The sequence below is a fragment of the Camellia sinensis genome, chromosome 15 (genome assembly GCF_055761805.1).
Source record: "Camellia sinensis isolate YWXY chromosome 15, ASM5576180v1, whole genome shotgun sequence".
Taxonomy (NCBI): domain Eukaryota; kingdom Viridiplantae; phylum Streptophyta; class Magnoliopsida; order Ericales; family Theaceae; genus Camellia; species Camellia sinensis.
The window spans coordinates 137258511-137283763 of NC_138975.1; the positions used below are offsets into that span (position 1 = coordinate 137258511).

Consider the following 25253-nt stretch of genomic DNA (forward strand, 5'->3'; position numbering starts at 1 on the left):
AGGGAACGCATCCCAACAATCCATACATCACACATTATCATCCTTTCATTACTCAAGTGCTCAAAAACCCAATACCATCCCAATTAAGTTTTCCGTTGAGTTAAATGTTTTAAATCAAGGTTAGACCAACTTAACAAGATAATAATATCCACATAAGCATGCATCATTAAGATGAGGAAGATAAAGAACATAACCATAACACATATAATATCATGCCAAGATATGATCATGAGCTAATAATCATTTTCATGAACTCAAGAGCATAAAACATCCATGCACAACAAAATTTCCAGATTCAATATCACATAAGGATTAGAATGAAAGGACTATTTTAGATTTTTCACCGGACTCGCCCTTCCTATGGTTCGAAGAGAATTTAATCTAGTTTCCAGAACATATTTCGGAAATGGGATAGCTTTTCTAGATTTTGAGTTATTTAGAAAACACTCCAGCGCTGTCCAGATTCGTCGACCGTTACGAAAATTTGATTTTCTTGCAAACCGCTCACTGTTTTTCAATGAAACAAATTTTAGTTGAAAGATAACTTCTTAAGGAAGATTTTGAAATAATATAGAGGTCCAGAATAATTTTCTAAATTTTTCTAGAAATTTTGAAAGTTGGCTGCGAAAACAGATTTTAAGGCACAATACCCAAAACTAGAAGATTTATGAGAAAAGGGATCCACTAAGGGAAAATTTTCATTTATTTTGTGATGAAAACATGCTAACTAACATATATTAAACTCAGAAAATTTTCTTGAAGGTGTGCCTTTGGAAAATTTGAGAGATTGGTATGAAAAATGTAGTTTTGTACCGAAATGAGGGAAACTACAAGAGAGGTAGAATCATGGCTCAACTCTTATCATTTTTAACACAAGTAACTCATCAATAACACATCTAAAAACATTGCTTAGAACCCTTAAGAACATGCATTTGAAAAAGGAAAATGAAAGAGAAGGTTGTGGTGTGGCTTACTTGCTAAGCTTTGAACAAGATGGCTCTCCTCTTCCTTCCTCTTCCTCTCAAGACTTCTGTCTTGCTCTTCTCTCTCTCCTCTAGGCTGAATGTGTGTGTGAGTGTGTTGTTTGTGTTTGCCATGCTAGGGAGTGGTGGTATTTATAGGCAAATTTTGTTGTAAAATGACATAAAAGCCCACTAGTTGGAATTGGATGGAAAAGTTGAGATTTACTTGGAGTCTAATGGAATAGAAGTGATTAGGGAGCTTAATCATGGGATTAGGCAATATCTAGTTGGTCCCTAGTTAAAATGAAACTAGTATTGAAAACAAAACCCTAGGTCTAGGGGTACTAGGTGTTAGGGTTCCTAGAATACCATGATTACAATTCTTGAAAATAGGTTCCTCACATCTCCCTAGGGTGGCCGGCCATTGGGAAGGGTGATGGGGCTTATTTTTTATTCAATTTAAGTACTAGGGACACATCTCCCAATGTATATATATAGATCTCAATTTGATTGATGGTATCTATAGTATAAAGTACATGTACTAGTTTTTGGGGAAATTCTTGAATTTAAATAAATAGTGAGGGCTTGGAATTAAATTCATCTATTGGAACCTTACTTATGTAGAATTAAATTAAATTAGGCTAGGGAACCTAATCCGGCTAGGATATTCCTGTTTTGATAAAAAAAAAATGCTATCCGACAAGATTCGAAACAATTCAAGGAACTGAGGGGCTTTAAGAAAATAATTCAAACATTAGGGTCTTTAAAGAGAATACATTTTACAGGGGTTTCACATAGACCATCTCCAATGGTTATTTAACCATGTCATCAAATTTAAATTTTATGAAAAATGGCATTTTTTTCTGCTCCAACGATTTCATCAAATAGATATCAAATTTAAGATTTCATTTTTCTTTTATCAAACTGAGTACGAATGTACCTTTCATCAAATCACTATTTATTGTTGTTGGATTTTTACTACCAAATGTTCCTTCAAATGTCCCTCTAGATATCCCCTCGGATGACCACCTTAAGGTAAAAATTTGTGAAAAATTTACACTGGCCGGTCGACCGGCCGAACATTTGCACGGTCAATCCCTCGGATGACCGCTTCAGGGCAAAAAATTTGTGAAAGATTTACACTGGCCAGTTGACTGACCGGACATTCGCCCGATCGACTAGTGTTCTAATGAAGTTTCACAAACCTCCGTTGGAACACTTGATGTTAAATTGACCTTTTATTTAAATTTGATAAAAAATTTGATGCATCGTTGGATTTGCTCTTAAAATCACTTATTGTAATCATAAATTTATTAGATTAATTATAGATTTTCTTATTATATTTTCATATGATGTCTATTTGATAGGCCCTAAGGCCACCTTTAATAATTTATTGGATTTTACTTACCTCCTTGATGTAAACATATAATTTTTTTTATGTTTATTAAAAATATTTATCTTATTCTATACAAAGTCTATTCGAAGATGCTCTAACTTTTTTTTCTTTTTTTGGGTTGAATAATATGCCCTAACTTTTCTTTCATAATTCAAGTGATTTTTACTTTAAAAAAGGATTTCCTTTTGTCACCTAGGGAAAATGCTGACTAGACTCAAACGAATATTAACAAAATTGGGTCACAAATTGACTTTAGATTAAACATTAACATGTGATTCCATAGCCCACATTGATAATATTACATATCAATGATTATATGATATAATTGTTAGTATTGAATTTTTATTCTAATTAACTATGTTTTTTTTTTTTTTGGCAAGAATACAAGTTACCAACTTATATGAGAATGCCATTAACATTAGATTCCGGGACTCAAACAATGCTAGGGAACCAAATAAATTATTAAATATTTTACATAATACCCACGTGTGGGACTCACATTACATGAGACCCACTTATATGTGAGTATTTGATAGAATATTTGATAATTCATTTAGGATCTCTAACATTTTTATTATTCCAAACTTTGCAAAAGTGTACAAGTAAACTCTATGAAATTTAAATTAGGGTAGAAAAGATTGAATTTTAGCAAAATTCAAAAGAAAAATAAATAAAATAAAATCAAAGAAAAAAGAAAATTGGATTATTAATTTTCAGAATGTTGCTCCTTTGGAACATTTTATTTATTTATTTATTACTTTGGCCAAAGATTGGCTTACTCTTCTAAAAATTTGCAGAAATTTGGTCAAAATTTTCAAATATTTATTTGGAAGTTTAGTAGATTTTTTAACTTCAGCCATTATGTCAAAATTTTGAATTGAGTTGATTTTCACCAAAGAAAATGCTTTATCTATAAAATCCTTCTAAACCACCAAAAAGAGTTCACTGTTGATAAAAATGTGTTAAATTAATATTTAAATTACATGATATGAAAATAAAAAAACACAACTTAAACGGGTTGAGGCACAAGAGTGTGGTATGGTAGTAGACAACTCAAGGGTGTTGCAAATGGCTTATTTGCAGGGAAAATTGAATTAGCATACCTCCTTTGCGTGGCAAATTTTATTTTCACACACAAAGTTCTCTCACTTAGACATTTAATGAAAAAAATATAATTATATTTTTATTTTAAAATAAAAATACCAAGATATCACTCTATCTTCACATCCAAAACCCTAATTTTCAAATCACTCAAAAATTTCTAACCCTAACCAGTTGCCGCACCACCACTAGCCTCCTCCTTGACTGCCTTAGTAGGGGTATGAACTCAAGATTGGGTTACAAGCAACAACTTCATCCGTATGGTAGCAGATCAAGCATTGCTGATGATAGCATGTCTCCATATAGATATAGAGAGGTGAGCCACTTTAATGTAGAAAACAAACAAGTGCAATCAATGGTTAGAAGTCATTTAAAAAGCTTATTTAGAGAGATGAAGTCAGGTATGTCAAGTTTGCAGTTTTTCTTTTCAACTACATGCAACAGTTCGGTCTTTCAGAATAAATTATATAATTAGGTTGTAATACAAGTGTGAACTCACTAGTTGTATAAGCAATAGAAAGTTTGGAAACAGTGTGTCGTGGTATTTTGGGACGAGCTACAGCGACAACTATAGTGGAGGTGGCTACAGTGACTAGTTAGGGTTAGAGACTAGGGTTAGTGGGGGAAGGATGAAGAAGAAAGTATTTTTGGTATAAAGAGTTGTGTACTGAGTAAAATATATATTTTTTAAAATTCATTAAATGTGTGAATTGAGATATGATATGTACAAAAATAAAAAGATATATGGAAATAGAATTTCCCCATCCGCGTTCGTAGATTTGACCCAATCTTACATCTTATCCTCAAGCCTAATAATACAGATAATTACAGACATTTTCATCTACTATCATTTAGTCAATGGAGGAACCTTAGATATTCCCATATGCTAAACTCATCACTAACTCATCACTATGTACTAATTTATTTACATCAATAAATCAATTTAATTTTAAAATACACCAACATTTGGCAATTTCTCTCTTTCTTTTTTATTGATTTAATTCAATGTATTTTCTTTTAAATCAAATTTATGGAGTTAGTGGTTGCACAAACACACATAGTTGTTGCAAAATTTTCTCTCACAAAGGTTTTTCTTTGGGCTAATGAGTGCTTTCATGGAACTTGTTTGGGATTATGGGGTATTGCATTTGTTCCTTTTTCATCTTTATCATTTCTTGGGCACAAAGTGAAGCATTCCTTGGCAAATTTTTTTATGGTCCAAAAAATGTGGTTTTGGGGTATCATATTGAAAAATCTCACCAGTTAGATCTGGATAACAAAAAAAATCTAACTATTAATTGATAACGAGTAAAACCGGATTTTAAAAAAAAAAATGAGGTGATTTTTTTCACACCCAAAAATAAATAAAATTAACTCTTATAACAAAATAAATCTTAAATTTTTAATTTTGTCAATTTAAATCTTACATTTTTTATTTGTTTTTTATCTAAATTATTCACCTACTTCCATTAAGTAAAATCAATGGGAAAAAAAATTAGTCATTAAACTCAATAATATATATATATATCTATACATATATATATTTTTAGACATTTTATGTAAACTCAAATTCTGTTAGTATAGCATTACTCTTAAGGTTTTTTTTTTGGTGAATTACTCTTAAGATTAGTTATAAGGAACCGCTATTCTCACTCCACTTTACTTCAAATACACTCTCTCCACTTTACTCCAAATACAATCTCTTATATGTATAATAATGGCAAAAAAAAGAATATATTTAGAGCAAAATAAAGTACAAATAGCGACTCTTCATTTATAATAATCAATAGACCTCTTCTAAAGAGTCTGTTAGAGATACTCTTACCATGCGGCCATTGTGAGCCTAACAACTAAGATTACAATGGCGATGACACAAATAACAAATTTTTTCCAATCAACCAAACATTTACCGAAACGAATGTGAATTGGAATAAAATAGTCATTCTTTGTTATCATTTCCGTTGATTTAAATGAACCAAACATGAGACGAATTCTTACCAAGCAAACAAAAGACAAGATTCTATGGGCAAGTGATAGTGACTAGTATCCCAATTTCTTGTTACACGTTTACAACTTAACTTCTTTCTTTCAACCAGATAAACTGATTTTTGAATCTTGCAGTAGAGGGAATACAAAGCAACCCTAAAAATGCTTGCTCAAGCCATTCCTTTCTTTCTACCATTGACTTTCTTAGCTACCAAGCTTAGAACCCCACATCTATGGCTTATATAACTCCCCCAACAAAACATATACATATTGAGGTTGTACATATAACCCTCTTTGCCAATAATTAGCAACACATATATAAACATATATATAATATCTTCTCATATAACCATGCCGATTCATTTATTGTTGGACTCTGATGACGATACGCTGCCGGTGGGAAAGCCCTTTGGCCGTGAAAGGCCTATATATGATATTCTTGGTAGAGGGAAAGGTAGTGTTTAAATTAACTCTAGCCTGTCTTTTTTTCTTTTCTTTTTTCTTTCTAAAAGTGGTCTGTTTTCTGACAAAATTCTTGAAAACAGTTCGCTGAACAAGTTTTCTATTTTTCTTTTACGTTTTCTTTTTGTAACTAAATGGAAGAACAAAGCCATAAAGAATGTACGATAAATGGAAAGTTAAATTTTCCAGAAAAATATTCAGAATGTAGTGCTGCCAGATGAAGTAATACATTAAACATGACCAGCATTTTCTTACCTCAAAAGACCAAAAAGAAAAACTTTCTCGTTTTCTAGACTCTTGTAATGAGTAACAAATGATGATTTTGCAGCTGCGGATGTGCTATTGTGGAGGGACAAAACGGTATCTGCTGCAATTCTTGCATCTGTTTCAATAATATGGTTTCTTTTCGAGGTTGTTGAGTACAATTTGGTGACCTTACTCTCTCACATTATCATCACTACAATGCTCGTAATCTTCATTTGGTCTATGGGCGCACACGTTTTCAAATGGTAAACAAATTTTATTATTATTGTTCTTGATAAAATTTATGATCATGAACACTTTCTCGCTTTATTTTAATAAATCAAAGTATTGTTCATTAGGACTCCTCCAAGAATCCCGGACATTATCTTACACGAGTCGTCATCTAGAGAAGTCGCTGCGATTTGGCATGCAAAATTCAACAAGTTCTTGACCAAGTTCTTTGATGTTGCATGTGGAAATGATTTCAGACAATTCATTTTGGTACCAAAATAAACTATCTATGTTTATGTCTTAATCCATCAGTTCAAAACTTTGTTGTTGTCCATGACTCTCAATATTGATTTTCAGGGAATCTGTTCTCTGTGCATACTTTCAGTGGCTGGAAACTACATCAGCACCATGAATCTTTTGTTTTTCAGTACGTATTAGGGGTAGACAAACGACCAGAAACCTTGTTAAGCGAACCAAACTGCCCTCTATATATTGGGTTGGTTTTGTTCTTCGATGGCCATGGTTTAATCTAAAAATTGGCAACCCGACCAGCTTAGTTTGGTTCTCGAATTAGCCTTAGGCTGACCCGAATCAACAAGAGAACTGATCATATAAATATTTAAATAATATTTTATAATTCCGTCCTATAATTATTTCATCCTTTTTTCAAATCATTTCAAGTTTTATCCTGGAATTCAGATTATGACAATTTCACCCTATAAACTATATTTTCTAAAATTTAATATGACACCGTGGTTCTAATTTGAACCAAACCCAAGTTTCTTTGGGTTTGGTTAGGTCAATTTCAAAGGATGGTTGATTTACTTTTGGATACAAAAAATTTAAACCGATACATCAATTTCATTATGGGTTTATCTCTCATCTGAACCACCCCGACTCATGTCAAACCTAATACATATGCATCATCTTATATTCTTATTATACTTTTTGTAATTATGAGCACTGACTAATTTGGTATTGTGAAATGTTCATCGAGGCTGTCTCTGCTTGGAAACACTACCATATCTGTATGAACGATATGAAGAACAAGTCGATCACCATTTGATCCAATTGAACAAACAGATGAGGAAGTCGTTCAAGAAGCTTGATTCAGAATTTCTCAGGAAAGTTCCAAGAGGACCAGTGAAAGAAAAGAAAGCCAAATAAAACCGGACTACACATACTTTGGATGAAGCTTCGTTGTTATTTTATCGAACATTCATAAATTTGAATTACAGAAAAGCCTTCACAAAATGAAGCTGCAATCTGTTGTACAAAATGAAAAAGTAGTTTGAATGTTTCAAAATCAAAATAAAAGAGGAGGGTCGTGCTTATGAAACAAAGAAAAAGTTTCCAAGTGTATGTCATGACGATCTGTAGGTAATTTTGGACAGCTACCAAAATTGGAAAATGCAGAAAACACCATCATCAAAATTTAAACTCCGAAATTGGGTTTCCGAGCATAACAAAAAGCAGCAGTATAGAACATGTGGACAAAAGGCAGCAGTATTAGTGTACCTCTTAGACAAAGCTCCATGATTGAATCTCCATTTGAATAAGTGAAATAAGCATCATCATCCCTTTCTTCTTGTGGCCCGACTGAACATTTCTTTGATATTTTGTGAATCTGTCTCCACTTTTGCCTTTTTAGTTTGCCTTCCTCCACTCCTGGTAGTTTTCTTATCGCTCTCACTCTTTTCCTGATGAATCAAATGAAAAGATAAATGTTAAGCAGAAATTGTAAATCTCAAACATGAAAATGAAGCAACTTCAGAGAGATCCACAATGGTGCACAAATTAATCACTATCAAAGATCAAACTATCATTCCACATAACTTCTTATTCATGCAACTGTCCGTGTTGTATTGCCAAGTTCTCTTCTACCACACACAAAATAAGAATTTATTGGTAAAAATAATTCACAGTCCACATGCGTCCAAGAGTTTCAGCAGATTGATTATACAGGTCCATATAAAAAGGTAACCGACATGAATAGAATAAATCCGTCATTTGAAACTACATAACACTTCCATAGGCACATTTTAAAGGAGGAAAAAAACGTAGCGAATTGATTTATGTTTACATAGTGGAGGGAATTGATTCAGGTTGTGTATACCTTTACAGGATCAAAAGACGCTGGGTTATTTTCCGTTGTAGTTGGGAGGATTTCAATATCTGGTGCTTTAGTTGCTGCTTCTAAATCTAACCTGCACATGCACTCGATACAGTATACTTCGTTAACAATGGCATTGGATCCATCTGCATTACATTCCAGACATGCACTCGATACAGTACACTTCGTTAACAATGGTATTGGATCCATCTGCATTACATTCCAAACTTGTACAAAGGAACATATACAATATTGGGTAAATTACGGTCCCCCTTTAAGTTTCAGCGTTTTTCCACTTCGGCAAGTTTTTTTATCCTACTTTGGTCAAGCAATTACCTTTTTTCCCAATTTGCTCCAATAAAATGGACAGACATTGGCTGTTGGAGCAAACAGAGAAAATTAGGCTCTGTTTGGTACAGCTCCGGAACTAACGTTCCAGAGCTTATTTTGCATATAATGTTTGTTTAGGAGTTTCAAATCATAATTTCACTCACTTTTGAAAACTCGGTCGAAGGCAGGAAAATTTAAACTAACCGGTTGTCCCACCGGTTGACCGGAACAGTGCAAATATATATATTTTTTATTTTTTATTTTTATTTTTGCATTTGACATATGTTAATTTTTATATATTCGAAAAAAATATTTTCCGAATTTTTAAAAAAAATTTATGTGCTTTAATAGAATTTTGAGTTGTATGTTTGGTTATGCGTTGTAAGTTTTTGTATCAAATATTATATGACACATCAAAAATTCCCCACTCAATTCAAAACTCTTTCACCAAACAAATTTTCCACACTCAAATCATAATTCCAAAACTCACAAACTCAAAATACAACTTTTACTCTCAAATCATATTTAGAAAGTTCTACCAAACGCAACCTTAGTTACTTAAAGGACCAAAGTGAAAAAAAAAAGAAATATAAAAATAAAATAAATAAAAAATAAAAAACTTTTAGGGCCAAAGTGAGAAAATATTGAAACTTAAGGGGTCAGTTTAAATTACCCTATAATATTTTAAAAGAAACATGTCATGATTACAAGTAACATGAAAATAACAATTACAAAAAAAACAGATCATACTTCAGATAGCTGCAGAGGAGCTTTAACCATGGCTCATCCTTCAAATAATCCCCCAACACTAACACTGCATCAGCTACTGCACCATCAAAAGATGTAAATTACTGATGTAAGCAAGAGTTTTTTCACCTGTGGTATGGAACTATTACTGTTTATCATGTCAAACTGGACAAATAGCAATCAACAGGTCTGTTAAAATGCAAGCTAACTGGACTATCAAGCTTCAATCAAGATGCCATAGATGGCCATGTATTCAATAATAAAAAAAAAAATACAATCACCATATAAGCATGAAAAATTGCATGGCATGTATGCCGCCATTTCAAGAGCATAAATGCATATCCATTCAACACCTTCTAAAATCATAATTTCCATAATCTTCATCAATCTCATCCTTCACACCATCTTACTCTATTTCCTGTTTCACCTCCCTGTGTTCACTACCCTTCCCGTTCTATGTACACATGAAATCATCTCTTTTTTATGACCGACACTATGAATTTATCTGCAACTACACAGTTTGGAAGCATACAAATTATTCACTCCACCAAGGTGGTGCCAACCTATATACAAAGCGGCTATAAATGTACACAGAGAACTTCTACTCCAAAATTTCAATGTAGTCTAAAAATTGGTTCCAGGATGGCTCTACCCTCACCAACTCTATAAAATAAACAAAAGACTTCAATTCTCAAATCTGGCACCTCATTGCCCTCAAAAGTTCTATTTTGTTCCCTCCAAATCAAGCTACAAAATCGCCAAAGGAACAAGCTGCCAGGCCTTCTTTTTATTTTTATCCACTTGAACTCCACCCAAGGCCACAGAAGCTCCTTGATCTTCCTCAGTAACACCTGGGCCCCTAACTATTTAAAGCAACACAAGCAACATTACGGAAGGCCATCTCCAGTGCCTTCTCACTGGCTCCAAAACTTCATTTTCTTCACAAACTGAATGTCGCTGGCAAAGGACTCCCAGCTGATAGCCCCAAGTCTTCTAAATTGATTTTGATGATAAAAAAGTCAAGTTATAGGGAATTATTTTTCATATATCATGAGTTATAAACTTGGTTATGAAGCTTAAAATTTTACTATTTTGTGCTTCTGTTTTAGTCTCTTGACATTTGATCTTATGAAGATGTTTATCCTATGCTTAAAGATCTTTTCTTACTATTGGATTTCTGTTGGATTGGATCAAGTTTCCAAAACCTTGGAATGCTTTCTGTCAAGTTTTTGTCCAGGTGGTGTTGACCGGAAATCGGGGTGGGCTCGATTTAGAGGGCTTTGGTGTTGACCTCTACCGGAACCTTCCAGCATCTTGTCACCCATTTTTCAGATCCCCAGCTTCCTGTACCAGATTCTCCGCATCCATACCAAGCCTGCTGCCAACCAAACACATCCCTAAGAATTCCAACACTGAATTTGTAGAATGACTACAAGACAAAAACAAAGGTCCCTCCAGTCATTTCTCCAAAGCCATCACATTTGCAAAAAGAGTGCCTCTGCAAAGCCCAAGCCGACCCACCTCCTGGGTCAAATTTTCTCAACACAAAACCCTCCCATCAATCTACATAGTCCGATGCAGGGATAAGAAGAACCTCCCTTCTCAACCCAGAGCTTGCCTTGACCTCCAAAAACCAACCCCCTCTGTTGGCCATTGTCCAGCATTCAACCCTCATCTGTCTGCCACTCTAGGAACCCAGAAAGGTCTACACCACTGAGCCCTTCGAAGCAAACAAGCAATTTCTCACCCAACCAAACAATCCCAGAACCTAGCAGAGTGAGAGATCTCTACAAATCACTTCCCCTTTGTTACTGTGACTCATTGTCAATCATCATCATCGCCTACGACATTTTCAAGAATCCTACTCATTTTTTTTGTTCCCAGAATAGACCTTTTTAGCCACAAAACCCTAGCCAATCAAGCCCCTTAAAGGATTCAACTTGTTCATCTCCTCATAATTTTTTTATTTTTATTTATTTTTTTATTATTTTTTTTGATAAATAAGTTCATCTCCTTAAATGTTCAATGATCAACATAGAAACTGCATGAAATGAAATCATATGAAGTTCATACTCTAAATGTATTCTGCCAATGATCATCTTTTTGTTCCCCATCAACACATATAAACATTCATATTGTTCACAACTTTCAAGACTACTGATTTGCCTTCCCAAAATTTTCAAATAACAACGTAAATTGATGAAGAAGAATAGATGAGTAATTGCATGGTTACCCTAAATGGCAAAGTAAATAATGACAGGGCAAAAATGATGGACTGTATATTGACTAATGTGTTCAAATGTTACACACCCTCACTTAGTAACAAGGTTAAAGTCAAATGCAAATATATCGGCCAATAATACACTAGAATGCGTTCGCCCCTTGGCACAACCATTACATAATGACCATAATTTAACCCTTCCTTGATATGTGAAGCTTTGCACTTCCAATTAATTGTTTTTAGTAAGTAATTGAGATCATTCCTATATTTTTCCAGTACGAGGCCAAGGCCTATGCATCATGTTTAGGATAGTCAATAGACATAACTCATACATGCTGAGTACAGAGGTCCATGATACAAGCACACAAGCTGTTCCCCTTCCAGCCTTACCAGCCCAACCAAGCGGGTCCTATGTACCACCAATTTTGTCAATACCAAGTTACCAACATTAATTAGCAGATCCATAACCTCATTAAGATAAACTAACATATGGAAACAAAAGAGTTTATAAATTAATTTCACTAAAAATCATACATGTATCCTTCTCAACTCGTGCAGCATAGTTTTTATCCAATGTGGGTAGAGTCCTCTTCAGTTGGTTTACCTACAAATAAATAAAAATCAAAACGAGAGACAACAACCACAATTTGGGTCGTACATGCAATTATGTATCACAATAGTACAGAGTTGTTTATGGTCACATTTCTAGCAGCAAAATAAGGATTACATACATTTTCCACCCTTTCACTTTACCTAATATCACATTGTTTCCCATTTTTCAATTGTGATAGTTAACCCCATACATCCTACACTTACAATCTCTGTTATTAGAATCGTACGATTCGCGATTCGAATCGTACAATTCGATTCGATTTAGTAGGTAATCGATTCGAACAGATTGTGCGAATCGCAAATAGCTGTGAATCGTAGGTGAATCGGTGAATCAATGAATCGAATCGATGAATCGTGAATCAATTCAATTCGCTAAAATCAATATTTGGCTTTCTTTTTTGAGTTTTTATTGTTAGAAAAGGGTTCATACAACCTTTTTAAGGTCTCTAGGATTACTATATGTCATCTTTTGACTTTCTCTTCCTCCCTATTTACTCTCAAATACTCAAACTTTAGCGGAAAAAAGAAGAAGAAGAACTTTCTCTCTCTATAATATTCTAGACTTACATATTCAATTTTATCTAAATACTTACATTTACAAAATGAATTTTTTGAAGGCATCAAGTGAGATTTTTGAAAAAGTCAAGAAGATTTTGGTTTTTTAACCTCATAAAAAGTCAAAAACATTGTTTTTGAGTTATTGTCAAGTTTTTCTTCGTTTGCTTTCTTCATTAAGAATGGTTGATAATAAATAGTATCTAAAAGGGAAAAAAGTGAAGTGGTAAACATTGGAATCAATGTTAACTTCTTAAATTTCTTACTTAGACCACATGATCATCATTTAAAACAATGTTTTTGGTGATTTGTGTCTAAATATTTCATATTTATTAGATATATTTAATATCTAAGTGTGTACATATATTTTCTATATAATTAAAAAAAAGTGACCGAATCTTTACGATTCACGATTCGATTCGATTCGCGATTCGGTACAATACCATTTCGATTCACGATTCGAATCCCGATTTGACAACTATGCTTACAATCAAGTTGCAATGTCACCGTTTCATGAGCCGTCCTTATATGAACTTACGAAATATGTCCATGTAGCACACAACAATCTCTACAAATGAAGGTGACCATTTTCCATCACCCCAGGCAGCAACTCACGGAAGGTTTGCATTGCAACTTGACTAGGAGTCCATAGATTGACTGCTACAATTGAAAAATGAAGAACTAATGTGGGATTTGAGGTACACTGCAGGGATGCAAACTGTTTTTAACACAAGATATTAAAGAGTCAGCAATGAAGCCAGCCTCTTCTGCATGCATTAGATTAATATATTCATGCTTAACAGTTACAGCCTCTAAGCTTAAATAGGTTGTTTATTTTCATTCTAGGTGCTTCTACATTATAATGATATCTAGTAAGAGTTGCTTCAACAGCATCATATTTACAATAATAATTATTAAAAAAATATTGAAAAGCATCATATACCAGAGGTGTAAAGAAATAAAGACTGACCTTATAGTTCAACCAAGCTAAAACCTTTGAATCATTAAGCCTAAAAAACTTTGTAGATCCAATTTCTGCACACCCACAGACAGACAAACAGACAGTAATAAAACATTTGTCAAGCATAAAATAGATATAACTTTCTTGGTCAAAGTTAGAAGTTTGAGCTAGCCCTCCACCATAACTATACTCTCTAGTACATTGAAAAACATAGAATATTATAAAACATCATAGATGTAAACGAAGTTGCTTCTCAGGTTTATGTGAACTGTAATAAGCAGTCTGAGCATTTTTTACCATGAGAAATACCCCACTGACAGCTCCATATATCCCTTCTGTGATTCCAAGAGAACAAATGGCATTCTTATAATTTTAATTTGTTAACCTTTAGCCTAGAATCTCCCAAAGTCCAAGTAGTCAAAAGTTTTAGTGTAAACCCCATAATTGCATCCCATTATTACAAATATTCAATACCAAGTCAAAGGCTCTCATGGAAGCACACTCAACTTGGCCAATGATCTTTCTGGTTTTACTAGAGGAAAAGTTCTAAAAAAATTTAATGATAGTCACTGGAGAAATAGTTGAATCACTCATTACCAAAATACAATGTCACCAAATACTCTATCTGTTGCCAAACACTCAACCAGGACATAGTATTTCTTCAGCAACATGATAGCATACATGTGAGTACAATCAGCATCAAAAAAGTATACGTAATGCATTACCTTTAATATCACAAACTACTTGCATAGATTTCTCCGCAATGGAAAATAAATATTGATATCCAGGATAGCCATTAATGAAAATTATCTCCTCTAGTTGCCTGAACTTCCCTGGATCATCTCCCTTCTGCATTCATTCCAAAGTTACATAAAAACCTCTATAGATCTTAAGAAAAACTATATATCTAAACATGAAAAATAAAAATGATGTGCAGAACTTCTGGTCAGTAAACCAAGTATAACACACCAACAACATGGCTGTACCTTCATCCGTGCTTCCTCAAAAATAGGTAATAGGATGAAGACAGGATCAACTGGAGTTGCAGTATATAGGCAGCCATCTGTTGAAATAATATATTTATTATCGAAAAAAAAAAAAAAAAAACTGAGTAAAGCAACATATTGGCAAAGAATTATGTTTACCTGTTAAAAGCTTACTCAAAGGAACATCTTGCAATAGATACTATGACAGTAGAAAATCAGGTGTCGTTTGGTAACACTTCTTTTAAGTACTTCCTATGTTTTTATGAGACATTTAGCTACTTTCAAGAGCTATTTGAGATTAGGTCCTAACTAAATTTTTTAACCCCATAAGTCCTACTAATACACGAATTCTGAAACTACCCTGCAAACAAACTTCCGAAAGACGAGAACCTGTTACTAGCTAAGTAGTGCATTTGAGTCTGGTATTGAGATATGGAGGCATTAATGTTGATATGATGGTTTACCTTCGCAGACATAGTCTCCGACAAACCAAGAGCCATAGGATTGCTTAAACCAGTGAATTTCTTGAAGAGCTTCATTGATCAAGAGGTAGCATGTTTTGTTTCCTGTCATGTAAGTGAAGAATGTTCAAAGCTTGTAAAACTGAAATTAATTAAGTACCAAAAATTTTTAGTATCACATTTTACTGAAACATATTGAATTTTTAAATTTAAAATTTTTAGAAAAATATGTTAGTTTAAAATGAAAATGAAAACTATCTTCAAACGAGCTTATTCAGTATTCAGTGATTGGTCAAATCTCTCTAATTTAAAATAAGACCCATTTTTAGTCAATTTTTGGTTTTGGGTGATGGGTGTTTAATGCTTATGTGTTATCAAACACACTTATTGCAAAAGCACTGAATGTGTTCAGTTTTAAGCACTGAATTGTGTAATCAAAGAGGGCTTGTGTTATCAACCAGGGCTTAGGTCATTATCAAACAATATCTACTTTTGAAAACATTTGGCTTAATACAACAAAATCTATTTTTGACATAATAACCACAAGATAGAGTAATGAGCATCTATTATAGACACAAAACAAGAAATACTCACACTCTTCCAAAGGAATATAAAAATAAAAAATAAAAAAAAAAACAATCTAAAAAGAGCTAATGTAATTACTTGAGGCAATAAATAGAACTACGAGTTATGATATACAATAATAATAAAAAATGGGCAAATTACAAAAAAAACCCAGTATTTTGCATCTTTTTCAATTTAAACTCAGGGTTTCAATTTTAACAATTAAAACCCTGGTATTACTTCCGTGTGACAATTAATGCCCTCCGTTCATCTCCATCTGATGAAACATCGGAGACCTCCATTTTCCCCTCTTCTCTCTCTCAGAGCTCCCTTTTCCCCTCTTCTTTTTCATTACTTGATCAACTCCATCACCACCACTGTAAACACCATCATCACCGCCACCTTTCAACACCAAACCCACCTCCTTCAGAACCAAGTTCTAACACCACCACTACCATCAAGCTCCACGACCACCATCACCACGAGCTCCATCGCCACCACCGAACCGCCACTACCACCATCGCCCAGCTCCGTCAAAAAAGAACACACTATGATTTACTCTCTCTGTTTTGTTGTTTTTCTCTTTGTTTCTACGATTTCTGGTGTTCTTTGTTCAAATAGTTTCTAGGTTCATCTGGGTTGTGGTGGATTGTTAGGGTTTGGTTGGGTTCAAGTAACCTATCTACGTCATGATTTAGGGCATTATAATATTATGACAAATCGTGGATTTAACAATTTGACTCAAATTCTAATTGGGAATTGCTTAATTGGGATCAACATTCCTTGGTGGAATTGGACTCATAATGCTCACCACATTGCTGGTAATAGTCTTGATTATGATCCTGATCTTCAACACCTCCCTATTTTCGCTGTGTCTACGAGTTTGTTCGAATCAATAACTTCGTGTTTTTATGGTAGAGAATTGACATTTGATCCCATTGCTAAGTTCTTTGTGAGTTATCAGCATTATACATTTTACCCTATGATGTGTATGGATTGAATTAACCTTTTTGCAGACCTTTTTGTCGTTGTTTTTGAACCGAATAGTACCCAATAGAGCTATGAACATATTGGGAATACTTGTGTTTTGGACATGGTTTCCTCTTCTTGTTGTTTACTTACCCATTGGACAAAGAGGGGGTTGTTTGTGCTTGTGAGTTTCGTTGTGACCTCAATTCAACATATTCAATTCTGTTTGAATCATTTCTCGACTAATGTTTATGTCAGGCCGCCTAAGGGGAACAATTGGTTTGAGAAACAGAGGAATGAGAGATGGGTAGATTGGTTCCATGGTGGTTTGCAGTTTCAGCTAGAACACCACTTGTTCCATCGTTTGCCCTGGTGCCATTTGAGGAGGATCTCTTTGCTCGTGAGAGACCTTTGCAAGAAGCACAATTTGCCTTATAGAAGATTGACTTTTTGTGAGGCCAATGTGATGACAATCAAGACTCTTAGGGATGCGGCGATGCAGGTTTGGAATTTGTTATAGGTGAAGAGGAAGAATAAGGAAGATGGAGGAGAAAGAAACAAAAGAGGTAAGTTTTTTGAATTTTCGAAGTTGATTTTCAGGCTACTTTCGGCATATTGAAACCACCCATTTCAAGGAGGAGTGAGAATGCGAGGTAGCGTAAGATGAAGTACGAAGCAAGGTGAAGAGATTGACAAAAGGACAGAGTAAAACCATTAAGAATCAAGAAAGTTATGGAGTCCGAAAGATGGGTCGAAGTAACTCAGAAAATCGGAAATTGGGTCTCTATTGTGCTCTGGAACAAGGAAGAAGATGATGTTGGGTTTTATCATGTGCTTCTCGAGCTAATCGACGAAATGGGGCTTTTATATAGGGTTGGGGCAAAACAATGCCGTTTTGGGATGAAAATGGCACAAAAAATGGACGTCTCTGTTACTTTATCAGACGGAGGGCGTTAATTGTGACATGGAAGTAACATCAGAGTTTTAATTGTTAAAATTGAAATTCTGAGACTTAGAAAATATGAAGAAGAAGAACTCCGAAAATATGAAGAAGAAGAACTCCGAAAATATGAGGAAGAAGGAATATATTTCTGTTATATTCAAAACTTCTTATCTTACAAGACCAAATGACACTCCTTATATAGGAGATATTACAAACATCATCATAACCCATTATATGCCACTTACATATTATATATTACCACTATCTACCACTATCATATTATATACATGCCACTATCTACCACCAACACCACTATCATATTCTATACATGCCACTATCTACAACCAACACCACTATCATATTCTATACATACCACTATCTACCACCAACACCACTATCATATTCTATGCATGAACACAATTTCCAGCACTCCCCCTCAAGCTGGTTTGAAGATATCTTCCATAGCCAGCTTGCTAGTCAGCTTATCAAATTGCTTCTTGTGTAGTCCCTTCGTTAGCACATCAGCTAATTGTTCACCTGTTGGAAGGTAGGTCATACAGATTATGCCAGCATTGATTTTCTCCTTGATGAAATGTTTATCCACTTCTATATGTTTTGTGCGATCATGTAGAACTGGATTATGAGCTATAGATATAGCTGCTTTGTTGTCACAATAGACCTTCATAGGTGTCGGGTGAGAAAGCTTTAATTCTTCAAGAATTCTTTTAATCCACATTACTTCACAGATTCCATGGGCAACAGCTCTGAACTCTGCTTCTGCACTACTTCTAGCTACCACATTCTGTTTTTTACTCCGCCATGTAACTAGGTTCCCACCTACAAAGGAGCAGTATCCGGATGTTGATCTCCTGTCTGTAACACTTCCTGCCCAGTCTGCATCTGTGTATACTTCAACTTGAAGATGTCCATGTTTCTTGAATAGTAAGCCTCTCCCTGGAGTTCCTTTCAAATATCTTAAGATCTTATAAACGGCCTCAAAGTGCTCTGCCCCTGGTGAGTGCATGAACTGACTTACCATGCTGACTGCAAAGGCAATATCAGGCCGTGTATGAGACAAGTAAATCAATTTCCCTACAAGTCGCTGATATTGTTCTCTCTCTTTGACTTCTTCAGCCTTAGCAGCTTGTAACTTCAAGTTAGGCTCGATCGGAGTCTCCGCCATCTTACAACCAAGCATACCTGTTTCTCCAAGGAGATCAAGAACATATTTTCTCTGATTAACGAATATACCTTCCTTGGATCTTGCAAATTCCATTCCGAGGAAATACTTGAGGGCTCCCAGATCCTTAATGTGAAATTCTTTTGCGAGTTTCTCTTTGAGGGATGCTAACTCTGCTTCATCATTACCAGTTAAAATGATGTCATCAACATAAACAATCAAAATTGCAATTTTACTGTTTTTTGAATGTTTATAAAATATTGTGTGATCTGCTTGACTCTGCGAGAAGCCACAACTGATAACTGCCTTCCCAAAGCGTTCAAACCACGCTCTTGGTGATTGTTTGAGTCCGTATAATGACTTGTTCAATCTGCATACTCTGTCACTTCCAAGTCTCTGCTCAAATCCCGGCGGTAGGCTCATGAACACCTCCTCTTCAAGATCACCATTGAGAAATGCATTTTTAATGTCAAGTTGATGTAGAGGCCAATCTGAATTTACTGCAAGAGATAACAGTACTCTGATGGAATTTATTTTAGCAACAGGAGCAAACGTCTCCTGATAGTCAATCCCATAAGTTTGAGTGAAGCCTTTAGCTACCAGTCTCGCCTTGTATCTCTCAACGCTTCCATCTGCGTTACATTTTATCGTAAACACCCATTTACACCCAACTGTTTTCTTGTCTTTGGGTAGATCAACTATCTCCCAAGTACCACTTCTCCTTAAAGCATTCATCTCCTCCATGACTGCTAATTTCCAATTCGGATCATCCAATGCTTCCTGTATATTCCTTGGAACAAACAAGTGTGAAATCCTAGATGTGAGAGCTCTATGGTTTTTAGACAGTCTTTGATAGGAGAGGTAATTTGCAATAGGATGTTTAATGCAATTTCGGACACCTTTCCTAATTGCTATAGGTACATCAAGGTCGGAAATAGAAGGAATAGGATTACCTAAAATTTCGATGCCAGAACTCGGGTGGACATTCGGGTCATTAGGATGGACGTTCGGGTCATTATTCCTCAGATGAAATCGCTTCCTAGTATAAACCTGAAGCTCAGGATTTAGATCATTTTGTAGTACTTCTCCCCCTAAACAAGAATCTTCTTGACTAGGCACCATAGAACTTGGTTCTCCTAAGTGATCATTATCAGATAGATGTGGTTTTTGTGTAGGATAAATGACATTGGGGAGCGGGATAGAAATATCCCAAAAACGGTCTTCTACTCCACTTGTCTCCCCCTGAAGAGAAGTGTTGGGAAAATAGGATTTTGTTTCCACAAATGACACATCCATACTCACATGAAATTTCTTATTTTGAGGATCGAAGCACTTATACCCCTTTTTGTTTGAGGAATAACCCAAAAAAACACATTTTATAGCACGGGGGTCAAGTTTTGAACGAAATTGACTGGGAACATGAACATAGGCAGTACATCCAAAAACTTTGGCGGGTAAATCAGAAAACAACCTCGTGTCAGGAAAAAAAGTTTTGAGACAATCAAAAGGTGTTTTGTATGTTAACACCTTTGTAGGCATCCTGTTTATCAAATAAGAGGCTGTTAAAATTGCTTCACCCCATAAATATTTAGGAACATGCATGTAAAACATTATAGCACGTGCTACTTCAAGTAGATGTTTATTTTTTCGTTCTGCAATGCCATTTTGTTGAGGGGTATCCCGACATGTAGATTGATGAAAAATCCCCTTTTTTTTCAAAAACTCACCCAACTGCTCATTGAAATATTCTGTTCCATTATCAGAATGTAAAATACCAATTTTGGTTTGAAATTGGTTTTCAATCATATTGTAAAAATTTGTGAATAAATTTTTCACGTCAGATTTTTTATTCATCAAATAAATCCAACATAAGCGGGTATGGTCATCAATAAATGTAACAAACCATCTTTTACCAGAAAGAGTAGTGATTTTAGAAGGGCCCCAAACATCACTATGAATCAAATAAAAAGGTTTTGAAGCCTGGTAAGGTTTTGGCAAATAAGTAGAGCGATGAAATTTTGCAAAAATGCAACTTTCACAATGAAAAGAAGAACAATCAATCCCTTTAAATAATTCTGGAAATAAATGTTTCAGATAAAGAAAACTAGGATGTCCTAGCCTATAGTGCCATAGCATTATTTTTTCTCGAACAGAGATTGAACTGGTACTATTAAAGCTCTGAGCTTTTTTATTACTAACAGGTACTTCATCAAAGTAGTAAAGACCTTCAAGCATCCTAGCACGCCCAATCATCATCCCCGAGTTCTGGTCCTGAAATTCACAATGGGATTCAAAAAATGTAACACGACAATTAGAATCCTTAGATAGTTTACTGACAGACAAAAGGTTACAGGCTAAGTTGGGGACGTGAAGAACAGCATTGAGATTAATTTTCTCAGTTAGTTTAATAAATCCTTTTCCTGCAATAGGTGAAAAACTACCATCGGCTATTCTGATTTTGTCATGACCAGAACAAGGGAAATAGGTACTAAATAAATGGGAAAAACTAGTCATGTGATCGGAGGCACCGGAATCTATGATCCACGGAGAAAAGTTTAGGCAAGAGAAGGCTTTAGGATTTCTACCTGTTTGTGCCAACAAAACACTAGGAGTACCGGTTGAGGAGTTGGATTTTATCAGCTTTAAGAGTTGATCAATCTGCTCTTTGTTGAAGGGACCTGAATCGGCTTCATTAGCGGCAGGAAAGCCACGATTCTTCTCTCCTTGTTTGCTGCTTTTCCAGTTGACAGGTTTGCCATGAATCTTCCAACACGTTTCGCGTGTATGGCGAGGCTTGTTGCAAAAATCACACCAGACCCGTGGCTTATCATCAAACCTGCGCTGGTAATTTGCAGCCTTGTTGGCCGCAGCATCGCTAATTAAAGCAGAAATTTCAATTGATTCACCATTACCTTTTTTCTTAAGCATGACGCTCCTTCGGCTCTCTTCCCTTCTGACTTCGGCAAATACTTCGCCAATGGATGGGAGAGGAGGTCTGCCAATAATTCTTCCTCGCACTTCATCGAACTCAATGTTGAGGCCGGCAAGAAACTTGTAAATACGGCTGTCTTCCACAGTTTTCTTGTGGTGGTTACAGTCGTCAACCGATTTCCATTCGTATGTGTTGAAGATGTCAAGATCCTGCCACAACCTTTTCAACGAATTGAAATATTTGGTGACGGAATCATCTCCTTGACGAATCTCTCCCAACTTCAAAGTTAATTCGAAAACTTGAGATTGATTTCCTAGGTCAGAATACATCTGACTAACATTATCCCACAATTCTTGTGCAGTAGTATAGCACATGTAATTAGAGCTTATATCCTCCTCCATGGAATTGACCAACCATGTCATAACCATGGAGTTTTCAGCGTCCCAATTGTCGAACAGCGGATCATTACCAGCAGGAGCCTTCTTGTCACCAGTGATGTAACCGATCTTTCCTTGCCCACGGATATACATCCGGACAGATTGTGACCAGCGGAGAAAATTATCACCATTTAGGCGGATGGTGGTGATTTGGACAGAGTGAGAGTTGGACGTTTTCACCGGAATGGCAGCGGCAGGGGTTGAAGTGGTTCCGGACGTGACTTCCGACATGGCTATGACGGTTTTAGGGCTGCTGTGTTTTTTGTTGCTCTGATACCAACTTAGAAAATATGAAGAAGAAGAACTCCGAAAATATGAAGAAGAAGAACTCCGAAAATATGAGGAAGAAGGAATATATTTCTGTTATATTCAAAACTTCTTATCTTACAAGACCAAATGACACTCCTTATATAGGAGATATTACAAACATCATCATAACCCATTATATGCCACTTACATATTATATATTACCACTATCTACCACTATCATATTATATACATGCCACTATCTACCACCAACACCACTATCATATTCTATACATGCCACTATCTACAACCAACACCACTATCATATTCTATACATACCACTATCTACCACCAACACCACTATCATATTCTATGCATGAACACAATTTCCAGCACTGAGATTTAAATTGAAAAACACGCGAAATCCTTAGGTTTTTTTTTTTGTAATTTGCCCTACAAAAAATAAAAACTAAATAAAATGGGCACAACATAAGAGACACAATAATAGATTAAAGTTAACTAACTAATTACATGAGAAATTAGATCATTAAAAGTAAAACAGTGTTCTTTGACATTACCAGATTTGGGATGGCGAAGTGACAGTAATTGTCCCACACAATTTCCAGTTGCACTAGGTTCTGTAATTTTAAGGGCAGGAAAGAATACATAATCATAATTAGTAACCAAAACTAATAGTAATATCTCATAGTTAATATCATGCCTCATCAATGTATAATAAGATCATTTCTAATAATTACCAACACCAATCACACCATGTGATTTTGATGTATGAAATCAAAGGTCAAGTAATAGACAAGATCAAATAGGTAAGGAGTTACCTGGTGCAATGAGAAGACGAGTTTCATCAACACCTTCCCACCAAGCCATATCGTTGGAGAAAACTTGGAACTTCAGAAAATTGATAGTGAAGTAGTATACACACAAAATAAAATGTTCAATGTTAAAACATAAAAGATGACGTGGACTTCACTAGTAACAAAGATGAAGCCAAGTGTATTATTTGGAAGAAGTCTTTCACATTACAAATTAATGAATTTGTATAATACTTTCAAGACATACAAGATACAGCTTAATATACGGTAAAGCATTCAACTCAAAACCAATTGGCAATGTGAAGGTGACAAGAAGATAAGAGACTTGAGCAGAGATTTGACACACCAGAGACCACCCAAGACCCAGCTCTATGACATGTTAAAGTATCCAACTCAAAACCAATTGGTTATAAATGGAGGAGCCTTTCGAGTATATTAACCAAGTCTGTGTAGCTCATCGAGACGATGTGGGACAATTCTAACAACATGTATTTTTTTTCCTTTCATTTTCTTCTTTGACATCTATTTTTTATTTTTTATTTTTGGCCTCTTTTTGTGAAAACATATGACAATAGAATAATGTATCGAGATCGTACTTGGTTGAGGACTAATTATCTAGTGTGCCAGCCCAGTAGAAGTGGGTTATGTACTTACACGGCCACAAAAAATAGGAATAAAATGAGAAAATCACAAAACACTATTGGATGGGCAAACAGTTCGTGATGTTTCCGGAAGAGTATATAATTTCTGCTTGGTTCAGGAATTTTATCAAACACTTGTCGTTGGAGTAGAGCAAGAGAAGGTTTTTAACATTTTCCGATAAGTACATGGATTTTCCAATAAAAGAACGTTTTGCAGATAGTCGTAGGAATCCATCAACTGTTCATAACACTAGGAAAAAAAAATTAAAAATTATTTAATCGCATGAATGAACTACAGAGTCACACCAGACCTGTACATTCAAACCCAAGAACTAAAAAATAGCATAGGACAAGGGGGAAATAGAGAACAAATGCTGACCTTTTAATGTGAAAGAAAGTGGAAGATGGGATGCAATGTGATCTGTAAAGAAAGACGATCGAAAAACCACTCTCTCTTTCTCTCCCTCTCCCTCTCTCCTCGCCTTTCTATTTCGAAACTCCCTCCCTCACCCCCTGTGAACATGAAATTGTAGGAATAGATAATGATTTTTTCTTTTTTTTTATACATCGAATTGCAAGTCTTCCGGATTAGCTCTCCAAATTGGGGGACAAAGCATTTAGGTTTGCGGAGAGAGTTACCTCCGTACCTTATCTTTTGTACTGACATCTTGTAGATTTATTTGTAATAAAAGTTAATCACATAAAAATGAGTTCGAAAATGATTGGTAGTTTGAAAAAAGTGACCTGTTTTTTGCTCGAATTTAAATTTGAAGACAGAGATAGAGAAGAAAAAGGGAAAGAAGAGAGGAGAAGAAAGAGGGAAAGAAGAGAGGGAGAAAGAGAGAGGAGGAGAGGAGATCGTCGCAGTACCACCGTCGTCGCCTCGTCGCCACCGATCGTCGCAGCACCAAAGATCGTCGCAGCACCACCACCGTCGCCTCCGGCCCCGCCTCCACCTCCTCCTCCCCCTGTAATTATGCCCCCTCCAGTCCTCCTCCTTCCTCCTTCCTCCTCCTCCTTCCTTCTCTTCTCCTTCTCTTTTTCTCCACCCTTCTTCTTCTTCTTCCTTTTGCAACAAAAACACAAGAAAAAAAAAAAAAGAAGACACCAAAACAACGTCGTTTTGGTATCGAGCTAAATT

The 25253-nt window shown here is 35.3% G+C and overlaps 2 protein-coding genes and 1 pseudogene across 3 annotated transcripts; 2 read left to right on the plus strand and 1 right to left on the minus strand.

Moving 5' to 3' along the window:
- Positions 1-5698: 5698 nt before the first annotated feature.
- On the plus strand, positions 5699-7730 carry LOC114258206 (reticulon-like protein B9). Its single transcript, XM_028198112.2, has 5 exons — positions 5699-5899; positions 6236-6416; positions 6510-6651; positions 6739-6808; positions 7379-7730. Exons 1-5 carry the CDS (start codon positions 5797-5799, stop codon positions 7546-7548), a joined length of 666 nt encoding a protein of 221 aa, XP_028053913.2. The 5' UTR covers positions 5699-5796; the 3' UTR covers positions 7549-7730.
- Positions 7566-24774, minus strand: LOC114258205 (ribonuclease H2 subunit B). 2 transcript variants are annotated; one of them, XR_003627855.2, is made up of 12 exons: positions 24492-24771; positions 23478-23547; positions 23217-23276; positions 15371-15472; positions 14907-14983; positions 14646-14769; positions 13930-13994; positions 12327-12396; positions 9575-9650; positions 8498-8588; positions 7900-8081; positions 7566-7775 (listed from the first exon to the last, which is right to left on the minus strand). XR_003627855.2 is itself a non-coding variant. In XM_082909288.1 (11 exons), exons 2-11 carry the CDS (start codon positions 23524-23526, stop codon positions 7956-7958), a joined length of 840 nt encoding a protein of 279 aa, XP_082765414.1. In that variant the 5' UTR covers positions 23527-23547; positions 24492-24774; the 3' UTR covers positions 7566-7955. The 2 variants fall into 2 exon arrangements, 1 of the variants encoding a protein (XP_082765414.1); XM_082909288.1 differs by having other exon boundaries at positions 7566-8081; positions 24492-24774.
- Positions 16515-17420, plus strand: LOC145813814 (delta(8)-fatty-acid desaturase 2 pseudogene; annotated as a pseudogene).
- Positions 24775-25253: the final 479 nt, after the last annotated feature.